Source organism: Buteo buteo, chromosome 8 (genome assembly GCF_964188355.1).
Source record: "Buteo buteo chromosome 8, bButBut1.hap1.1, whole genome shotgun sequence".
NCBI classification, from domain to species: Eukaryota; Metazoa; Chordata; class Aves; order Accipitriformes; family Accipitridae; genus Buteo; species Buteo buteo.
The window spans coordinates 9,512,494-9,528,544 of record NC_134178.1 but is presented as its reverse complement, the minus strand read 5'-3'; the positions used below and the strand labels follow the sequence as shown (position 1 = coordinate 9,528,544).

The window sequence follows — 16,051 nt, the reverse complement described above, 5'->3', positions numbered from 1 at the left end:
CTTTTTTTTTTTTTTTTCTTTTAAATCTATTCATCTTCTCTGTACACCTGCTTTAAACATCTCTATTGTCTGGAGTAATGTGGAAAGGAATTAAAAGTAGTAAAGTATTGACCTATCTGATCCGTTGTGTGTGATTCTTCGATTCCTTCCACATTATTCTGGACATCCCACTCTTTTAGAAACTCCTTAATTTATGAACATATTTCTTATTACACTATTGTGAGAGGTCAGATGGTGATGTTTATTAGTACCTCACATTTTTTTCCTAAAAATTATTTGTTCCAGTTGTTTCCTTATACATCGTTCAGATACTACTGCTGTTGAAAGACTCTCCTTCTGATATCTTGGTCATCAATCCCCTGCCTTAGGGATGACAAAATCTGATTGGGTCTCTGTATATACTCTTCTTCTTGTGGAAAGCATAGCCCTATTGTCTGGAATAATATGGAAAGAGTCATAGAAACTAAATTATCAAAGGTAAGTCAAAATTTATCTTTAGTGCTTGTAAATGATATCAGATTGACAACACCTGAAGACTGAAGCTGTCTGTTTATCCACAGGAAAAATCAGCAAAATTAGCAATTTTATAAATATCCAGACTACCAACATGCCTCAAAACTGGCTGATAAGAAAGCTTACCTCTAGAAATAAGATGTCGAATATCTGTACCTATTCAGGCATTGAGTGCTTCCTAAGTCAGCAAACACTTTGTAGGCATTTGTTTACAATGAATTGGATGGAGGCAAGTATCACATTGAATACATACCACTGCTGAGTCTTCATATAGTGGTGATTTTCAGTTAATGCTACTCTAGAACAGAGAAGAAGAACCTAGAAGCACATAGACAGAAAATTTATTCCAGCCTTCCATACAATGTCTTCTCACATACAGATACAACTAAAAATCATGTGTGTATGCATGCATGCAATATTTATTGAAATACTGTTATTTTTTCCATGGGCAGTCATTTGAATATGTCCATGAGTGTTCTTATATCCTGGAGAATAAAAGACCTGTGGAAGGCAGAAGTTATCTATTATAGAAAGAAAAATGCCTATGCTTACTGTTCTTTCTCACACTGCCTCCAAAAAGATGCAAAGCTTCTCCCAAAACACCAAAGAAAATTCAAAAGCTTCTAAAATATTTTAAAACAATTGAACTGTTGACAACAATTTTGAAATTTTACACTGAACATATTTAGAAGGCAAATTTTCTACTAGATAATTTTCAGCAAAAATTATACTTAGTCTAAAGAGCAGTGAGTATCCATGATTTTAGAAAACTTTGCTGTCTATGGATTTTGTTTATCCTGTTACTGATATTCACCTTACAGTTCTTGTCGTTGCAACATAGTCAAAATCCCTATCTATGTAAGTTCATGTGTGCACTCCGTTCATTTTGCTGAGCTAAGTGCAGCTCAGAAATGCAGGAATGCTCAGCTCAGCAGTTCTTGCTCAGGTCAGTTTTTAGAATAACCTCAAAATCATCATTTGCTCCTTAGATGAACCCAGTGAAGTGGTTAGTTGTCACAAGGATGACAGCTGCCCCAGAAATTACTTTAGCCTTTTTAAGTTTCTAATACATACATAGCCATATATATGCATTTTTTTAATCCTGTTTAACTGGACAGTTCGGTTTCAACCAATTAATTAATTACTTCTGTTTGTTCTGGGTTTGCTTTTTCATGTATATGAAATTGTGATTTCCACCATCACCACTGTCCCCCCTGTCTAAAGTATCAGGATCTTGTAATCTACACTAAAAAGGTTATGAAACCAAATCATTCTGTAATTATTTCACTAATTATAATCTAGGAGTGGTAAATGGCAGGATTTTATTAAGTTAGCCTAGACTTCTTTCTCATTTGATTTGTATTTATGGAGTTCTCATTTTAAATTTAAAAGTGTGTATTAAGGTTTAGTAGTACTGATTTTTCAGCATGCTATTAAGTAGCATCCATTTTTCAACTAGTTTATAGCAGCAGTCTGTTGGGGTCTTAATGTTACCTATTACTGAACTAGTCTATATTCCTTCCGCTCAACATCAAGCAGTTCATTAAAGTGGATTTTTATGGTATGCTGGTTTTGAACCAGGGCAACGAAGACACAGTTCTTCTGCCTGTGATCTAAGTTCTTTAACTTCCAAGGGAGGAGAAAGAAAATCTGGGGTGATCAGACAGGGACAGGTTTTTTTAACCATAACTTCTATGTCAGTTTGTCTCTAAAGGCACTTGAGTACTAAGTAAACATGCAGCCTCACATTCTGATGTGAGGTCACCAGATAAAGCAAAATAGAAACCTTAAAGTATCAAGAGGCTGTAATTTGTCTATTGTCACATAGAAAGTAGGAAATGAACCTCAAGAAGCTTTTCTGTTAGAAAAAAAAGTGTCAATGAAAAATAACTATAATATGATGAAGGTCATTGATAATGAACAGAGTGCTGGCAGTGGATGGCTACTGCACAAGAAATGCTTGCATATTATGTTTTGTCTGTAATTTTGATAAGCATACTTTTGCAAGTTATGTTTGCTACTTGTTGATATTCAGTGGTTTTGTATTGTCTTACCCTGTGGTCAGGAAGTGGAGGGGGAAAGGAAATCTGCAATTGTTGTCCACCATCAAGACCCTGCTTTGCAAAATATAGAGAAGCTGATTAATGCTCAGTTTCAAGAAACTATTCTGTTCTGCATATATTTATGAGTGTGTATAAATAATGAAGGATTTTTTCTTGCTTATCAACTTCTGCAAAGTAATTTTAATTTGAAACATTATTTGCTGAAGGGGAGAAGGAAGCAAAAAAATAGGCACTTTTAATATTCTCTTGACACTGTAGATCACTTATTTTATACAGCCCATGATTAAATTGGGTAAGGTGATACTTGAAAACTAAAAATGAAAGAAACAAGCTGTATCTTTGGAGGAAGATTCATCTTATTTTTCCCATCTAATCAGTATTCTGTATGTTAATACCAGCATAACCACATGTGGTGGGTTGACCTTGGCTAAGGGCCAAACTCCTCACTCCCTCTCCTCAACAGAGCAGGGGGAGAAAATAGGATGGAAAAGCTCATGGGTCAAGGTAAATACATGCAAACTGCTTATCAGTTACCATCATGGGTAAAACAAACTTGTCTTGGGGAAAACCAGTTTAATTTATTGCCAATTCAAATAGATTTGGGTAGTCAGAATCAAAGACAAAAATGAAAACACCACCTCCTCTCCTCCCCTTCCCAGGCTCAGCTTCACTCTCTCGTTCCTGACTCCCTTAGCCCCCAATCCCAAGTGGTGCAGGGGGAATGGGAATGGGGGGGCTGCGGTCAGTCCATAACAGCCCCTCTCTACCATGCCTTCCTCCTCACACTTTTCCCCCCGCTTCTCCGTGGGTCTTCCCACGGGCTGCAGTCCTTCAGGACAAACCTGCTCTTGCATGGGTCCTCCACAGGCCTCAGTTCCTTCAGGGAATATCCACCTGCTCCAGCATGGGGTCCTCCATGGGCTGCAGGGTGGATACCTGCTCTGGTGTGGGGTCCTCCAGGTGCTGCAGGGGCGTACCCGCTCCACCGTGGCCTCTCCAGGGGCTGCGGGAGAACCTCTGCTGGGGCACCTGTATCACCTCTTCCACTTCTTCCTCCTCTCACCTTGGTGCTCCCAGGCTGTTTCTCACACTTTTTCCCAAACTCCTCACTGTCGGGCAATGTTTTTCCCTTTCTTACACACACTTTCCCTGAAGCACCACCACCTTGGCTGCTGTGCTCAGTTGTGCCCTGCGGTGCATCCGCTGGAACGGGCCGTGTCTGGCATGAGACAGCCCCAGCTTCTCCTCCCAGAGACCACCCCTGCAGCCCCCCCAACTGCCACCACCTTGACACCTAAACACCTACACCCAACAATGCTATTGCATTGCTTATGTACCATATGTAGCTGCTACATATACTATTTTACACCATAGGAGAAAATGTAGGATGGGCAATTGTTTGCAAGTACGCGTTTTCCTCAGAACAAGATGACCTATAGGTCAGCCTTCACTGTACTGCAAATGCCCAGCAGACAAACACACTGGCAAGAAAAAAACCCAAAACCAAAACCCAAACCTTTAGGTCTACTTCTCACAGCACATGGTAATTTTTTTACCATGTTCATCTCTGCAATTGTTTACTTAAAACACAAAGAAGGTCCCGAGCTGAGAAGAGTGGCACACAACTATTGGAAATACACATTAAATCAACTTAGAAACCATTTGATACATAGGATTCTTAGTTTCATTAGCTACTTGATCCAGATGACTCTGTATCTCCCTGAAGTTTAATGTCTCTTTTAAACAGCTTGCTTTGTTCTTATGATATCTTGTCTTCTAGTGATTTCTGCTGTTTGTCTTTCAAATAATCACTTTTCTCTAGACTTCCCAGATTTCATAACAGCAATTAGAAAGCCTGGTAGGAAGGCAGAATCTTCATAGTATACACAGTTTTCCATTTGTATTGATAAAAAAGATTTAAACGATCTTTATTACCAGAAATGTGTTTTTCAATGTGTAAGAAAAGTTATACCTTCTCCAAAGTTGCAAACGAGTACCTCTGCACCCAGATGCCAGGAAGTTTACCACTGAGATAAACAACACTTGGGTAAGCCAGGCTGCTCTGCGGTCTTGCATGATGTCGTCTCTACTAAAGATTTCCAGACTGTGGTATGCATATCACTAGTGTCACATAAGCAGTCTAAGTGATACACAAATACTGTTTGATCAGGCAGGTGTTGCTGCTTATGTACATGCATAGCCTGATACAGAGATGCAAATGTTGATATTTTTGCTGTCATCAAATGGCATCTTAGGGGGAAACAAGTTAGGAAACCTATGGAGATGAGATACAGATTTGTAGGCACATTTAAAAAAAAAGGGGGGGGGGGGGACACAGAGTTCTCAGCAACTTGTGCATACTGGATATAAATTTTTTCCGTTTTCCTTCCCTTCCCCAAACCTGGCATCTAAAAGGGAGAGACTTTCTGTCATCTGAGGAGATAATTCTTTACTTCATATTTGTGATCTTGAAGATTTGGCTTTGAGGTTTATCAGTTAGGCTGGAAAATATATCATAAGCCTATAAACTGTGTATAACCAACAAGAAGAATTAGTAATCTTTCCCCATGTCCATCTCTGTCTTTCTCTGTCCAGAGTAAATATCCTTCCTCTTCCCCCAGTGATAAAAGGGATGAGCTGGACCTGCAGCATCTTGCTGTTTTACTCTTTTTAGCCTGAGAAGGAACTGCCCCTTTGCTATCACATCAACCTAGACTGCATGGACTTTTTAAGATACTAGCCTAGCTTAGTGGTGAGGTAACATTCCTTTGTCACAGACAGATTCCTAACATTTGTTTGGCAGAGGGATCACGTCATAAACTGGGAATGAAAAGGTTTAACGCAAAGCCAGGTGAAGAAGTTTGACAATGGTGGTGTTTCTCCTTAAGAACAGTATGGTGAAAAAGCTACTGTCTTTCTGTCAGTTTTTTAATCCTTGTAGATGCAAAAAGGAGTGAGTGGGGACTAGTTAACAGAGCACAGTGTTGTGGTTTAACCCCAGCCGGCAACTCAGCACCTTGCAGCCGCTCACTCACCTCCCTCACAGCGGGATGGGGGAGAGAATCAAGGGTAAAAGTGAGAAAACTCGTGGGCTGAGATAAAGACAGTTTAATAGGGAAAGCGAAAGTTATGTATGCAAGCAAAGCAAAACCAGGAATTCACTCCCCACTTCCCATGGGCAGGCAGGTGTTCAGCCACCTCCAGGACAGCAGGGCTCCAGCACACGTAACGGTGACTTGGGAAGACAAACACCATCACTCCGAACATCCCCCCTTTCCTTCTTCCCCCAGCTTTATATGCTGAGTATGAGGTCCTATGGTCTGGAATATTCCTTGGGTCAGTTGGGGTCAGCTGTCCCAGCTGTGTCCCCTCCCAACTCCTTGTGCAACCCCAGCCAAAACCAGCACACATGGTCAGATCGTATTCCTGCATTAGGTGGTATACATGAAGGATGGTCTTTACTGACTAAGCTACTGCCAGATATTCTCGTAGGTGTTTGTTACCAGTGCTGTGACTTAGCTAACTCACGTTCAAATGGAGTGCAGGATAGGCTAGTCTAGGAAGAGTCTCTTTATTACAAGACAAGACTGAATTAAATACGTGCCGTGCAAACACCTCAAATTCTCTAGGCTGCATTGTAAACCCTCCTAGCCAGCACAAAGGTGCTGCAAGCATTGAATGGAGCCTCTGAAGTCCGCTGTAGTATCAGTGAGCAAGAATAATTTATGAAGGTGGTACAAGTGGTAACAGTTTGCTATAGTTGTGGGTTTTTTCTTCTGTTGGTACTTGGTGGAACCAGGGTAGTTCAAAGACTACAGTGTTTGTAAGTATCAGTAATGCCCTGAGCATTCAAATCTTGATTTTGGAAACCTTTTGCAGGGGAAACAAACCTCTTTACAATGGGAAACATTTATAGGGAGAGGTAAAATGTTTGTTGCTTTTATTTGGCTTAATGTGTTACGTAGAAATGGAATGAAGTCATTCTAATCAGTTTATCCACTCAAAAGATTAGTTGGTACTAAATGTTTTGTTTCCGTGAGTGTACCTTCATTACCAATCCAAAATCAGTACTGTCCCAGAACCATTACTGTGTGGCACTCATTGAAAGCACTCTGTGAAACAAATTTGCATTATCTTTTTATCTGCGGTAAGATATTGCCTACTTCAAATAAATGAACAATGTATTTGCATTCTTGTTGGCAGTTTCAGTAGACTGGCTAAGGTTTGGGCAGAGCATCAGACCAAACTATGCTTTTGCCAATTACAGGCAGCTTTTTCAAGTAAGCAGTGTAGACTAGAACTCTACAATGTCTTTGTACATGCTCTCTGGATAAGTAATTCCTGTTTCAAAGATTGTCCAAATTGGTATTTTTACTTTCGTATGGCATGTTTCACTGAAGAATCTTAGTGCTCATATATAAGTCTTGTTTCACAGTCTGCAGGGTAGGATAGAATATTCCTCAATTTATAAAAGTATAAATCAAGCAAAAGGGAAACTACTGACTTGTCTCACTGGATATATTTAAAAAAACCTAAACTTAAGGAAAAAAGAATTGTGCTAAAAGCTTAACCTATGAACAAAACTTATTAAAACTCTTTTAGTTTAACGTAGTGATGTTCTTCATTTCCATGTTCGACACACATCACCTTGACTCAATTTTGTTTTTATTTCCATTTAGGACGTGTAGGAACACCTCATTTTATGGCCCCAGAAGTCGTAAAAAGGGAACCTTATGGGAAGCCTGTAGATGTTTGGGGTTGTGGCGTGATCCTTTTTATCCTGCTAAGCGGTTGTTTGCCTTTTTATGGAACCAAGGAAAGATTATTTGAAGGCATTATTAAAGGAAAATACAAGGTAAATGACAGTGTACCTGAATCCTTTTCCAGTGAGATGAGCTCTGCTGGTAAAATTTCTGGAATTTGATTTTTGTATTTAGGCTGATTTAAATATGAAGCTTACAGAAATCTGTCTGTGTTACACAGGAAGAGAGATGATTTTCTCTCTCCAGTCTATCTTGTTCCTGCTGTGTTTTTTATCAAAGTTAGGAATTAGAATACGGAAATATTTACTCAGATGAAATAATAAATGGGTGCAACAACTAGCCCTTAATTATACATTGGGCTCGGTAGGATTACATAAGGTTTAGCTGTGAAGTATAACATACTGTATTTTACCTTAGTTTTATGAATCATTTAGTATTTTCAGTCACCTAAAAGAACTATCATAAAGGCTGGTCATCATATTGCCTTTGTTTAAAACCAAATGCATGTTACTGTAAAAATGTAGTTATGCATTTTTCTTTTTAGTACAGTATGTGTTGAAGTACAGCTGATGATTCAAAAGGAGCCACTTGCAACTGAAAGCATATTGGTGTGCGTGCAAGATAAACGTGTTTCATAACATAAGCATCCTAGAGCCATTATGGAGACAAATTTAACGCTTTGACTTCACTGTTTTTGCGGTTTTGTCTAAGATGAGTTTTGCTCTGTTTTGCAACCAAGCTCATACATGATCTGTGTATTAGCCAATTAAGAGTGGAAACTTCTAAAACTGCCTGATTGTCTGTAATATGGTTTAGGAAGTATTTTATTATATGAATTTAATAGCAGTCTGCTAAAATTTAAGTGACAGCAGTGGTACTGCACTTGGTCAGGAGCACGTTTTTCATTCTTTAAACTTTGTATTCCTAAAAACAGTAGGATTTCTTCATGGCATTAGCTTTGGGATTACATAGACTGGTAGGCGTTCCAGTTTCACTTTACAGAAGATTTTTTTATGGAATCTCTTAAGCAGCTAAAAGCTTCTGGAAGCGTACAAGTTAACTTTTCTTTGTTTAAAAAAAAGTCATGGCCAGCACATTGTGTCTTCTCAGTTCCTTTTCTGTTCCTGTTTCCACAATAATATGTCTATTCAGTGAAAATACTGTAATGATTTCAAAACAGTCTTGCTGCAAATTTGCAATTACCTTCATTTCATTAGAGCTGAAAAAGAAATGACAAATCACAACTATAAATGTGCATTTCATAGCCATATAATGTTCCTGAGTGTTCCAATTTAAAGCCATCATTTTTCGTAAAGACTGATTTTAAATAAAATGGACCTCTTTAAATGAACAGATTATAACATTGAAGAGAGTCTGGTTATAGTTTTGAATTTTCATTTAGTACCTTGTAAAATTAGCAGTGTATTATTTAAATAAAACTTAAGCTCTTCATAAATTAAAGAAATATTAGAAATAGCTTAAGGATAGAATCCTTCATCACAGAAAGAATTGTCTTACTTTAGTATGGCTCTATCGAGTGTCCATCATCTCAACCAGTTGGACGTAAACCTACATATGATAAACCTTCATAAGGTGAACATATATTCTAAATCATCCTTCACATTTTTTCTCCTAAAGATACAGTTTTGCTCTAAAAAGTGTTGCAATTGCTTGTACGGTTGATCACATGTCAGTATGCTTCCCTACCTGAGTGGCTGAAGATGCTTAACTGTTGTAAAGTTGAAAGGAATTTATTGGGAAGAGCCATTGTCCATTATACCTGTGGGACAGGACCAGAGTAGTTCACAACAGGCATTAGCTTACTACCTTCTTACTCAGCATCCCTGGCATGAAATTGTGTGTTGATATAGATAGACTGTCATGCCATTCCTTATACTGATTTCAGGAGTAGATTTAATTTCTAAATTTATCATAGGCATAGTTAACGGTCAGACAAAGCCTATTTTTTCTTTTTCTAGTGAAGGGTCACTTTTATCTGAAGAAAATGTAGCATAGGTAGAAAATTACACTGTAATTATAAGATAATACCAAGGATATGTCAGCTTTTATGTGATACAGTGCTCACTGTTTTCAATTTTTTATGCCATTTCAATAGCAACTAATGTACAATTTTTGTAAGTTATTAAAAAACTTAGAGACTTCCTTTTACATTTACTATAATAAAATGTTTACAAATACCAACCACTGTTAAATCTCTGCAATTACTTTACATAAAAAGTAGGTTCTTTTCTATATTCTTATTACTAATGTATTTTCTTTTTTATTCCTTGTAATCAGATGAATCCTAGGCAATGGAGCCATATTTCTGAAAGTGCCAAAGATCTGGTACGTCGCATGCTTATGCTGGATCCAGCAGAAAGGATAACAGTATATGAAGCACTGAATCATCCCTGGTTAAAGGTAGTAAAAGCAGCTGTTTACATACCAGTTTCCTCTTCAAGGGAGAAAAAGATTTATTTCTTTTTTTTCTTTGAACTTTTCAAAGTAGACATGACATTGTACAAAATGTGCGATAATATGTTTTAAATGCTTTGTAAGATTAGAGCCTGAGATTTTGATAATTCCCAGACTTGAACTCTCGCTTAACAGGAAGAGCAAACTCACTTAGGCATCTTCAGCAGCATCAGAGTATAGGAAGTAGGGCTGCGTAGAATAAAGCTTGAAGAAGGTCTTCATGCGTCTTTCTGCGGCTCTCGAACTCCAGAGGAGTAATTTCTGATGTCTTCTTTGCTCAGTTATAATTAGACCTCTTTCATATTACACATGTAGCCTTGCAGTTTATTGCAGTGCATTATGCTACTTAACTGTGCTGCTTTCTTACATCAGATTCCTGAAATATCCCACCAGAGTGAAGGAAGTAGGTAGTGGTGTGTTGCTCAAAGGCTGCTGTAACTACATAAAATTGTATGGCATCTGGTAATCAAATTATTTTGCAGTGGTGGGAGAATTTACAACACATTTTGAGCCAGTGGAAGAGTAGTTGCTGGAAACTGAAGATTAACAACAGGAGCAGGAGAATATACACCTACCTTCTCAGTAGTCCCATTAATAGGCTGTGCTAAACATTGGAGTTGGAGAATGATGGGTGTGTTGCAGATTTAAAAGGTAGCAAGTACTGGTTCAGAGCATTGTATTTTCTTTGGCAGAAACTGCTTAATCAATTATTTTTCTTTGTTATCCTCTACTTCTTTTCTGTAGTGTGGGCCCAGCGTAGGGAGAGTCATAATATCATTAACTTAAACAGGGCACTTACTTGGAAAGGGTGCTGTTCTGATGTCTGCTCCTGGACTGTTTATATGTTCTACATTAGACAAATATTGACCAAAAAAACCAAAACCACAAAAAAAGAACCTTGGAAGCACAGGCTCATATGTTCTTCCTCCAGGTAAATGGTCTAACTACTAGTGAATGGAGTTTTTCTTCCACTTCTCTGCTTATTTTCTGGCTCTGACACTTGTATTCCAAGCTGCAGAATGGTCTAGCTTATAAAAGGAGGGCAGGAGTGTGCACTCTTGGAGAGTGGTTAAGGCACTCTTCTGAATATTGGGAAACTGTGGGTTCAAACCTTTCCACTCGAAACGAGCCGAAGTTCTGTCTTTTCATCTGGGGCATACATAGTGCATCAAATATTTCAAAGAGCATAGGAATGGGCACCGTGTTTGGGAATCCCAAATGATCATAATCCAGTGGCTGAGTTTGTGGTAAACATAGGTGATCTGGTTTTACCTGCTTGTAATTTGACTTTTTCCTCACTTTGTGAGCTTACCCATATTTAGATGCCAAAGCAAGGGTTTTGTTGAGGGTTATTTTGGCAGAAAACTCTGCCATTTTTGTTGTTTGAGCAACTAAGCTGATTAGGCTTTTTAAAAAAGATAATTCTGTAATGCAAATATGCAAGTTCTTCCTATATAGCATAGCACTTTTGATGTCTGTGGTCTCTTTCTGATCTTTCCACTATTTGTTGAAAGACAAGCAAGGAGAAAGATTTAGTTTAAGACAACTTTGTTTCCAAGCTTAGGCCAGCATTCTGTCAGTCAGTCCTCTCTTATTTTTGCCTGTGATAAACTGCCTTCCCTGCTGACTCAGAATTTTCTTCTAAACCATTTATAGATAGCAGCCAAATACAGCATGAGACAGGGACATCTTCAGTGCCATAAAGAGACTGAATTACTTCTGCCAGTGATTTCACTCTGATTCAGGAGATGCATGTGATAAATATTTACATTTAATTAATAAGTGTATGTAGCTTCTGTGATGATTTGGGGCAGGGGAAGAAAGTAGTCAGTGCTGCAAGTTCTACCCCCGCTATCCGTTGTTCATTGGCAAATTTTTCATCTGCATCCGCAATGGAGAATTCTTCTGTAAGCTTGCACCTGGTGTCAGCATCCATCGAGCTGGCACTTTCTGCTCTGTAGCGAGCACCCGTTAAAAGAGCGCTTGACCACATTGCTTCACTGGGATTTGTGAATCCCAGGAAGCAGAACTACTTTGTGCTTGCCAGTTTCAAAGTTCAATGCTAGCCACAGACTGACTAACAGCACAAGAGTAAAACAAAAGGCTAGGGTCTTACTACAAAATGGGAAACAAAATTACAAAAATAAAATATCCTTGGCCCAAGTTAAGAATTCTTTCAAAATATCTTAATCCCTCTCGGTTTCTCGAAGTTTTCCTTAAGTTGCAACAAATCCTCATTCTCCTTAGGATACTTACTAGCTGGTACATTTCTTGCCTAGCTTCTTAATGTCGAGAGAATATTAAGAGCCTGTATTTAATGTTTCTTTTGTTTTGTTTTTGCGGGGTTTTTTAAGGAGAGAGATCGCTATGCATACAAGATTCATCTTCCAGAAACAGTAGAACAATTGAGAAAATTCAATGCAAGACGAAAACTAAAGGTAACATGAATGTAGTGTTAAAACAATATAACTATGTAACTTGAATTTTGTGTGATACTTTATTCATTCTAAAAATGCTAAGAGAAATCTATGCTCTGAAGTCAGCAATAAAATGAAAAGTTGAAACAGGCCTTCACAGTTGTTTATTGCAATGGTGTCTTGTTAAGGGTGTTCCTCATAAACAGCACTTTCTCCTAGGTGGTTTGTATGTCCAGGTAATGCTTTCATTAAAATGTTAGCTAGGACATTTTAGAATATGACCTTTTTTCCTGCTCTAGCGCAGTTTCAGATCTTTCCCAGATTTCTTCCTGGGGAGGTCACTATATTTAGTCTCCTGAGAGCTTTTATACCAGTGCTATTTGTTTTCTACCATTTTATCCAAAGCACTGTTCTGCAGAATGCTTCCTGCAATTATTTGTTGTCCATTTTGCCTGCTGCCACAACTGTAAGACATTAAAACCTGAGTGCTTAAAACTGTAATTTACTTGAAAAAGTAAATATGTCAGAGCAGATAACCATTTTTCTGGCTTTGTAACTTCCCATGTAACAGTCATTCTGGGATTATTACATTTTCATATAGATATATTATGGATGTCAAATATCCTACTGCTGTCAGTGTCAGATTCTGACAATTTCTCAAATAACAACATATTGTGTTGCTTTGGATTGGATTTTTATACTTGCTAAGCCATCCAGTCTAGGTAAGAGGGGAAAGAGCAATAAATTAGTTATTTTGTTTACATTGTGCTATGGGAATGTATGCCTCACACTTATTATTTTAAAATGCTTTCCCATAAAGAATTGTTCTCATGAATCCCCTCGTAAAGAATATATTTACTGTTTACTAGAGTAGCGTATGACCAGATCTTCTGTTAGATATGGTCACTGGTAACAGTGAAGCAGAGCTGAAGACTATAAAACTTATTTATTCTTCACTGAGAAGGTCACCACATGAAAGACCTCAGGAGACTGAGTGATCCAAGGTGTCTGGAAATGTTTTATTATCCTTCTTTGTGTAATTTAGACTTTGTGGCTATTTTTATTCAGGGGGCAGTACTAGCAGCTGTGTCAAGCCACAAATTCAACTCCTTCTATGGTGACCCCCCTGAAGAGCTGCCAGACTTCTCTGAAGACCCCACCTCCTCAGGTATTTTAACAGAAAGTATATTTAATGCAGTCAACCTGTCTTAATTCTATGCTGACTAGAGTACCAAGTATTTACTAATTTCTCATTTCATAAAGTTGCATATTAAGTTAACGTTTAAATGGGAAAGCATAAGTAATTTTCAGTCCTAATGGTGTTAGTGACTGCAGAAAATTAAGAAAATCTCTGCACAGTTGCAATTTTCTACAGAAATTCTGTCTGATTTTTTTTTTTATTTGTTGTATGTACATGTAATTACAAATAGTGCTGTAATCTCGTATGTATATTACTTGAGTGTAAAAGCTTATTGACATTTTGTCTTGAGTTCTTAGGCAGGAGCAAGGTTCTCATACCTTACTAATAGTTATTTATAAAAAGAAGCCATTGAGTACCAGAGTTTCTTGACCTCCTGTTTTAAAGAACAGTATGATTAAGATGTCTCCTCTTTAAAGCACGCTGGACAGTATTTCTGATACTATAAACCAGACCCCCAAATCTTCAGAGACAATACATGTACTTCAGGGACCTCCCAGCATACTTCAAAGGGGAGGATAATACTTTTGCTGTGCTGTGAGCTAGGCGTTGGGCAGGACAGTGATCTTACTCCAAGCAGTCCTTTTGTCCTCAGCCCATATTCAGGAATTTAAATAACCTGGCAGTCCCTATACTAACACAGTCCTGTCATAGTTATGTATCTTAATTTTGATATAACATTACTCACAACATTCGCAGTGCAAAAGTCTGCATTGTTCTGTCTGATCTAAAATTAGAGTTGGTCTGTCTGATCTAAAAAAAGTTAAATGAACTTTTAAGAAAAATTTAAGGCCAATAGGACGCTCTCTTCTATTTTTCTAAACAACCAAGTAGTACTTGCAGAAAATTTTAGCTATACACTGACTTTACTAGAAGACATTTCAGGAACTTAATTACATGTGCTGAACTGCTGTGTGATAATTCTCTTTCCCAATGTTTTTATAGGTAAGAAAATTACTTACTGACTACATATTTCTGCTCTTTCATATGAGCAAGTAATTTTTATAAATTATTTCAGTCTCATTGATATAGGAATTGGGGGCAATTTTTTTTGGTTGAAATTCTTAAATTTCAATTCTTGGAATTCAAGTTTGAGTACCTAAATTAAAAGGTTGCTTTGTCCTTAGAGATGCACACTGCTCATAATTTCCATAGAAGTGAATGGGAATCTCGGATCATTTATTGCAAATGGGTAATTACAGCCTCATGGCTTAACTTCAGGCAGCCAGCTTTTGAATACTTGATGTACTTGTAAGTAAGGATCCATATATTCTCTTAAAGAAAGAATAGGTTGGTTTTACTTCATCCAGAATTACTTGCAGTGCTTTAATTTTTCTTCACAGCTACTTCCCCCATTTCAATAAAATGAATAGCCCACCAACATGACTGACAGTGGCAACTTTCCCAATCTAAAAACTGCAGTTCCTCTTTCCAGTTTCAGTCTGACATCAACAGGGCATGTGTCTTCCTCATAGAGTGATGTAATTGCAGATATCAGTATACGGCAAAGGTACAAGTTCTATTTTTTCCGCACACAGAATACATGAATCCAGTACACATGTAAACTCTACAAAATACCTGTGCTGGATCCATTGTTATCCTGTGTTCATCTCTGAAATAACTGAAACAATAGCTTGGATTTCTCAGGGAAGTGTAGTTATTCTCCAAACTAACATTGTTGATCTTGCGATGGGAGATCGTAGTGATTAGGACACCATACTAACTGGGTAGTTTTCGTGATGTTTCCCTGACTGACTACATTAGCTGATTAAATACTTAATATCGCAGGATAAACACTGAGGCTTGCAAGAAAAGATACTGCAACTTTCAGCTTCTGAAATTGCTAGATACGGAAATCTATTTTGTTTCCTCTTCAGAAGTACAATAATAAAGGTTTCAAATATTTCTAGCTTGTAAACATAGACTCTTTTGATGATTCTAAACTAAACTAGTTTATAGAAATTAGACATAAAACTCTTGAATTGCAGTAGAAACTTGACTATCTTAAGGTTATTTAAGTTTCCTTCCTAACACCCCATAATGTTATTCCAGATCATAAACCCTAATGAAAAGCGTTTAATATTTAAATGTTGTTGCCTATTTAATCCTCCCATAAAATTTCATGAAGCTTATCATTAAAATTAAATGATTTGTCAGAAAGGGGCAAATGTGGAACTCCTACTGAGATAAAGATGCAGAAATATAAATGCTTATTAGGTTATGCAAATTGTATATCCTGTCCTCCTCCAGGTCTTTCTAAACACAGAAACAGAAAATTTCAGTCCTGTCTTTTTTCCAGATTAATCTAGAAGTGGTGTTCTTCAGAGTTCAGTGAACCTGAGTTTGCTGGAACCTTTAAGCATCCTCCTATACTACCAGAGTAATAGCCTGGGATATGAAGGCACTATAGGTAGCAAGTCAGATGAATCACAAAGGATATTCTTGTTAGAGAAATTTGCAATGAGGGTCAGCAAATTGCATAACTAAATTAGATGGGAATGAACACAGATAAAGTTCATTTAAAGTCAACCAGGTATTTTTCTGTATACGTCTTCCTTTCATTCATACAGAGCATGCTAATAATTCTTGGTTCCCACAGCTTGTCCTGGGTGATCTATTTCC

The 16,051-nt window shown here is 37.7% G+C and overlaps 1 protein-coding gene across 4 annotated transcripts in view; it reads left to right on the top strand.

The window, feature by feature from the left end:
• Positions 1-16,051, top strand: part of CASK (calcium/calmodulin dependent serine protein kinase) — a 223,155-nt gene that overhangs the window by 131,894 nt on the left and 75,210 nt on the right. For all 4 annotated transcript variants that reach the window (XM_075033580.1, XM_075033578.1, XM_075033582.1 and 1 more), the window contains exons 7-10: positions 7,256-7,431; positions 9,638-9,760; positions 12,169-12,252; positions 13,300-13,399. In XM_075033580.1, the coding sequence (XP_074889681.1) occupies positions 7,256-7,431; positions 9,638-9,760; positions 12,169-12,252; positions 13,300-13,399 (483 nt within the window). The remainder of the gene's footprint in view (positions 1-7,255; positions 7,432-9,637; positions 9,761-12,168; positions 12,253-13,299; positions 13,400-16,051) is intronic.